At 33.3% G+C, this 6,359-nt stretch overlaps 1 protein-coding gene across 1 annotated transcript in view; it reads right to left on the bottom strand.

Annotated features, from left to right (window-relative positions):
• LOC101511033 (serrate RNA effector molecule-like) overlaps positions 1–5,785 on the bottom strand; it is a 10,590-nt gene extending 4,805 nt beyond the window's left edge. Inside the window, exons 1-3 of the mRNA XM_004499544.4 lie at positions 5,306–5,785; positions 2,730–2,857; positions 1,167–1,218 (exon numbers count right to left, since the gene is read on the bottom strand). Of these exons, the coding sequence (XP_004499601.1) occupies positions 1,167–1,218; positions 2,730–2,857; positions 5,306–5,631 (506 nt within the window). The 5' untranslated portion in view covers positions 5,632–5,785. The remainder of the gene's footprint in view (positions 1–1,166; positions 1,219–2,729; positions 2,858–5,305) is intronic.
• Positions 5,786–6,359: the final 574 nt, after the last annotated feature.

Below are 6,359 nucleotides of genomic sequence, written 5' to 3'. Positions count from 1 at the left end.
AAAAAAAAAAAAAAAAAGAAAGCAAGAGAGAAACAGACAGATAGAATAATAGTGTAAAATTTAGTTTAAATTTTTGTCAAGAAATTTGCCACAAATTTTAATTGTTAAATCTCAGCATAGAAGGAGAACCAGATATGGTCTTATGCATCAGTGTTATAAAAGTAATCTAAAAGTGAACTTACCACTAGAATAGCCTTTCAAGATCCAATAAATGGAGGTTCAATATACATGAAGAAAACGAACACTAGGAGAAAATATAATCAATGAAGATAATCTTGTCATTTTAAAACCTTTCTCATGTACAGGAGATTTGTTCATGAATGCATTATGTTTTCTTATGGCTACTTTATTTGACATTTTCACTCACAATTTCTTTTTTCATATGTATCTTCCACAGCCTGATTGCTTATATCCAAATATGGTTTTGTTTATAAGTTCAAAGCTCGTAGGAAAAAGTAAGAGCAATCTCCTGCTTAAAGCCTCAAACAAATCTTTCCTCAAAGTACACAGAATGCGATAAAGCCCCAGCCACCAAAGAAGACTCGGGGACTGTTTGAAAAAAGTGGCAAATTAACAAAATGGGGAGTCTTTCCCCTCTTTACCACTTCTCTCAAACAGACCCTTAGTGTTCTTAGACAACAACTGCTCTCTGATACTTTCCAGTACTTAGTTCCTCACAGAGTGCATTCCTTTGGATCCATTTGGATCTGAGTTCCATATGCCGTTTATGACCAAAGGAGAATTAGGGTATCGATATCACACTCATGCACATAAACATCAAATTCCTCCATGAACATGCTTAATGTCACCTACATGTGGCTCAACAAATAGTAGCATGTAACAGAGAACTGGTATAAGCCTTGTATAATCACTATAACAAGTTGTATGTTCAAATGAAGGCACCCACTCAAGATATTGGAACATTTCCATCCAAGATTTTTGAAAATTGCTTAACAACATAAACCTCTAGATCCGAAGTTTTTGATCCTGCACTGTGCAATCTTAATATATTGGAATGCTTTCCATATTTCCTTTGCCAACTACCTTCCCACTCACCCACCCCCGGACCCCCAATTGATGAGAATTGTTGATTTGCTTCCCAAGAAATACATGATACATGCAGGTAATATAAGTTATTCATAGTTTATGGTAAGTAGTAAACTGACCTTCGTGCACCCCCACTTGGCAAATCTCCATAGCCACGGTTGGCATCCAGATCTGCAAAGATAAACCCATAACATAAAGAGCATATTAACAGTAAATTCACACTTCACCCGGAAAGAAAAGTTACATACTCGATAGCTCGTAAAAGTTATTCTATAAAAATCTTACCCAATTAATTGATAATGAGATTTTGAAAGAGAGAACAGTAAACTTCAAACATAAATACCAAACACCAGCCAGGGAGACAACCCCCCTCCACCAAGAGGTGAGGGAAAAAGACTCTATTGGTTTAAGAATGCAGGGGAAGTGAGGGAAAGAATACCCTCTTAGATCAATAAAAAGCCACATGCTTGTCATTGAATGTCACAAAATTAGTGCAAAAAACTGATTCAATGCTCAGTTTTGAATGACAAGATTGGAAAGAAATTGACTACATAAGGTGAAAAATTAAAGGAATACGAATTCAATAAAGGAAAAAGAAAAGAAATTAAGTAATTTATAATGAAGCGTCTGAACAAGTAACCTTTCAATATACAAGTATTTTATTAAACATGATGCATAAAATAAAAATCAAATGACTTTGGAGCATAGTTATCAAATTGCAACCCCAACAGGCCAACCCCAAAAACACTGAATAGACTAAAGAACAGCCTTGAATATTATAGGATTATGATACATATCTATGATAATGAAATCTTTTAAACAGTATGTTTGACATGTCTGGACTAATCATGTCAATTCACTTACTACTAATACTGAATGAGAATTTCAGCGGAGACCCACTTACAATAGCAGTACTTTTAATTGAGAATTTCTATGAAACATGAGTCAATTCAACATGTACCAGTACATTTTGTCTTTAAATTAATAATTAAATTAGTTTTTTTTTTAATTATTTCCCATCATTTGTATATAATTATAATAACTTAATATTAATTACCAAAAGTGTCAGCAAAATAACATTTAAATTTTTATTCACTATTATTACTCGTAATAATGAATAATGAATATTTTTACGATAAAATGTAAAAAATTAGAAAAATGATTGTTTGTAAAATACAAAATTCAACAAATTGCTTTTTAGTTAAGAAAAATGATTGTTAAACTTTTAATTTATGAATGTACTAGAAGCTCCCCTTTTTAATTAGGTTTTATGTGTTGTTCAAAGCAGTAGACAAGTACCACATTTAATGCCTTCACTGCACATATTATCCTCCCTAACATATAATGTACAGCTAGCTGAGGGTGTGAGATCAAATCTTGCCTGTAAATGGAATAATGCCCCTAAATTTTCTGTACAGTTTCAAAGTATTTGAAATAAAAAATAAAATAAAATAAAAAACAGATCATTCAAGCAGGTATCCAAGTACATGAATAACTAACAGTGAAACCATAGCATAAAATTACGGAAAAAAACTAATTTATTATGTATTATTAATTAAAAATGGGATTTGAAGAGTTTAACTCAGTTCAGTCAAAATAAAAGACTGAATTTAAAGCTAAAAATAAATTGCATATAATATGTTTTAAGAAAAACCATATTTGCTAATTAGTTGGAACTATACCAGCAATTCCATTTCGATATCCGGCCCTTCCAGGTCGATGTGCAAACCTGCCACCAGGCTTCTCATCTGCATAACCAGGCCTTCCACCCACTCCACGTTCATAGCCACCAAAGTGATCATAACCAAATCTGTTTTACTCACGGAACAAAGCAATTAAGGGGGGAAATATTAGTATAATGTTTGATGCAGTGCCTAGGGTGATATGAATGGAAAGAAACAAACAATACAGAAAAGTAGTACATATCCTCTACTATAAATAGATTTTTACATTACAACAAACAAGAACAAAATCCTTCGAATGAATCCCATGATCACAGGAAAAATGAAAAAAATATTACATGACTCTCCCAACATACAACAGCTCCTCATCAAGTAACTACAAATGGTGTAATTTGAAAGACATCAGAAAAGTTCATAGGCACACAATTTCATTTAAACATATCGTTGAATATAACTGTAGCTAGGTAGTTAATCGCAGATAGCAGTGCGTCACGGCCAACACCAAAAGTGGGAAAGCGAGATAGCGCGTTCTGGGATAAGTGGGATAGCGCGTTCTGGGATAAGTGGGATAGCGCGTTCTGGGATAAGCAGGATAGCACGTTCTGGGATAAGCGGGATAATTGCTATTTTTTGAACAAATTACATGAATAATATTACATAAACCTATATTTAATGCAAAATTAACAAATGACTCAAACTCTGAAACATTCATAATTAGTAATAAGAATTTACAAGTCTTACTCTTAGTCAAAACATACATTGAAATACCAACAAAAGTCAAGGAGATATGCATATTGAAGTCTTTAACAAAGAGTAATAAAATAACTAAATATTAGAATCGAACGCATGTTCTAGCATAGGAAGCAAAGATAAGGATCATCTTCATTAGCATATTCTACCTCTTCTTAGGTGGAAGTAGAAAAAATAAAACAAAGAAGGAAGAAATAATAGCGGGATCTCGCTGGGAAACGTTGGATTAACTATGCCGGAGTAGCGGGGATCTCGCCTAGATCTCGTCGGGATCTTGTTTCACGTTGTCGCGGTCAGGCACTGTACCGCACCGGGACAGCGGGATCTCGCCGGGAAACACTGGGATTAACTAACTAGAACTGTAGAAGATAAACAAATTTGACATTGCAACTTCAATGGCATGATTTGAAGCATAACAAAAAATACAACTCTTAATAAATCCAACATTCTTCAACATGACTTCTCATTATTCTAAGTAAGGTTTATTATTGAAGACAACAAATTTTGTAGGACATTCCAATTTGTTTGAAAGTTGAAGTAGGTAGAAAGGTCACAATTCAGGTAAAGATTGTCATAGAGTCTAGAGACACCACATCAGAAAAGAAATGGAGCAAAAAACAGAAAGGAATGACAAAATAGCATAACACCTATCATCAATGGAAAAAAGGAAAAATATAGAAAACACAGCAAGCAATGCAATGTTCTTCCTCTGGGGCCCTAATAAGTAACCAGTACAAGCGACTGATTGCCAGTCATATAAGCAGTGGAAAACAGTAGAATATATTTTTTTCATGTTTATAGCAATCCACAACAATAATTAAAAGACGTGCTCATTCAAAATAATTGTCCATGAAGATTTCTAAAAATCTATGATGACAAAACACTTTGACATCAATGACAACATCTAAAATCATCATGTCATAATTTTAATAAAAATAAATTCATACGTTCAGGTGAAAAAAAAATTACACAAAAGGGAGGGCAAGGAACCCTCCTAAAACAAAAGAAATGAACACAAAACAACAAAGGAAGAAAATATCCAATGGAACAAAGCTTCTCAATCCGTAAACATGCGGCAAATGCCCAAGCATATCCCAAATCAAATGTTGTGTCAAAGAAGTCTCCATATAAATTAAGAGTTCCACTCCAACCAAATGCTACGTGATAAAGTACATACTATCCATCCAAGAAGATTACAAATAACATAACTGTAATGACGACATATACTATCAATCCATGAGAATTTCAATGAACATAACTGCAGTGACAAACAAATTTTTCAGCGCTACAACATGTTATCTTTTTCAATAAAATAATAATATCAGTCAAAACTGTCAAATTACCAAAGCAGTAATAGTTGAGAAGTTATTACTACAGAAGCACAAGATGGCACCCCAAAAAAAAGTAAAAGAAAAGAAAAACATACAATACAATGAACTACGAGCTAGATTAGATAAACCTCCCAATAAGTACTTACAAAAAAAATTAAATATACAAAGAGTCTTCCGAAAAACAACGAGTTTTGTAAAAAAATAGTTTTTGCATCTTCTATACTTCCCAAGCTTAAAATAACTGTTTTTTGAAATAAAGAACCATAAATTACTTAACAAAAGTGAACAGCCAACGCAATCTAAAATTTCTTGCCCAAAATTCAAAACCAAAACGAGTTGCCCTAATCTGCAGTTCATATAAATAATACCTAACCCTATATTAAATGCTTTCAATTACACAAAAATCCGCAATTACTAAACGACTTATGCACTTCTCGTCATTCAATTCAAACCAAATTTCCTAAACAAAATCAATTTAATTTAAATTTGAATCACCTGTCATCAGGTCCATGAGGACTACCCCGTCTTGGTCGCTTATAAGGAGGAGGAGAACGTCGAGGCGGAGGAGGAGAATATCTGCGGTCACGGTGGTTAGGGCTAGGACTACGACGGCGCTTGACATCTCTATCACGATTGTAGTAACCACCCCGTCCGCCACCTCGGCCACCACGGTGAGGACGGCGGTCGAAATCCCTGTCGTCACGATGGTCTCTGCGACGAGGGAGAGGCGGAGGTGGGAGATCGTCGTCGGGAGGAGGAGGAGCGGCGGTAATTGGAGATCGGTCGTGAGATTCGGGAGGTAAGTTAATTACCTCCGCCATTGAAGAGGGGAGAATGAAACCCTAGAAATGGAGAGAGAGAGAGAGAGAGAGAGAGAGAGTGGGAAGAAGAGGGTGAAGAAATGGGTTTTATGCGGTTTTGGTGAGGTATGAGATGATGAGATGGGGATTTGGAAGTGTTGGTTTTTAGTTCTTTCGTGATGGTATAATATATAATATATATCTCCGTGTAGACCATCGTATTGCGGGAAATGGGAGTTCAATTAACCACTGTCACAAATTAACTAAAATATAATTTTGACTTTTTTTTTTTTAATGTGATATTCATTTTAATCTTTATTAAAATAATAAATTTGTATAATTTTATAAAAATAAATGATTAAAACAATTATTAAATATTAAAAGAAAAGATAAAAGATTTAAAAGAATATTAAATAAAAAATAAAATATTAAAAATTATATTTTAAGTACAAATTTTTTAAATAAAATGATAAATTCTATAAATTCGTATACACAACTGTAGGGTATTGAATTGAAACTCGGATGTCAAACTTAATATTATCAATATGACATTTGTGACTTGAAATGCGATAAAAATCCTATTTTTATACTTTTAAAATAATTGTTAAATACATCAAAAATAAATAAATAGTTTTTTTAAAAGAGAATAAATAGTTAATCAAATCTAAAAGCAAAACAAAAAATAGTTAATCACATCTAATTTGTCCAAAATGTTAAAAAAAAAATTGCATGAGTGTGAGATTTGTTAT

The sequence above is a fragment of the Cicer arietinum genome, chromosome 5, assembly GCF_000331145.2.
Source record: "Cicer arietinum cultivar CDC Frontier isolate Library 1 chromosome 5, Cicar.CDCFrontier_v2.0, whole genome shotgun sequence".
NCBI lineage: Eukaryota > Viridiplantae > Streptophyta > Magnoliopsida > Fabales > Fabaceae > Cicer > Cicer arietinum.
Note: the sequence above shows the minus strand (reverse complement) of the source record. Positions and strands in the feature narration are given on the sequence as shown.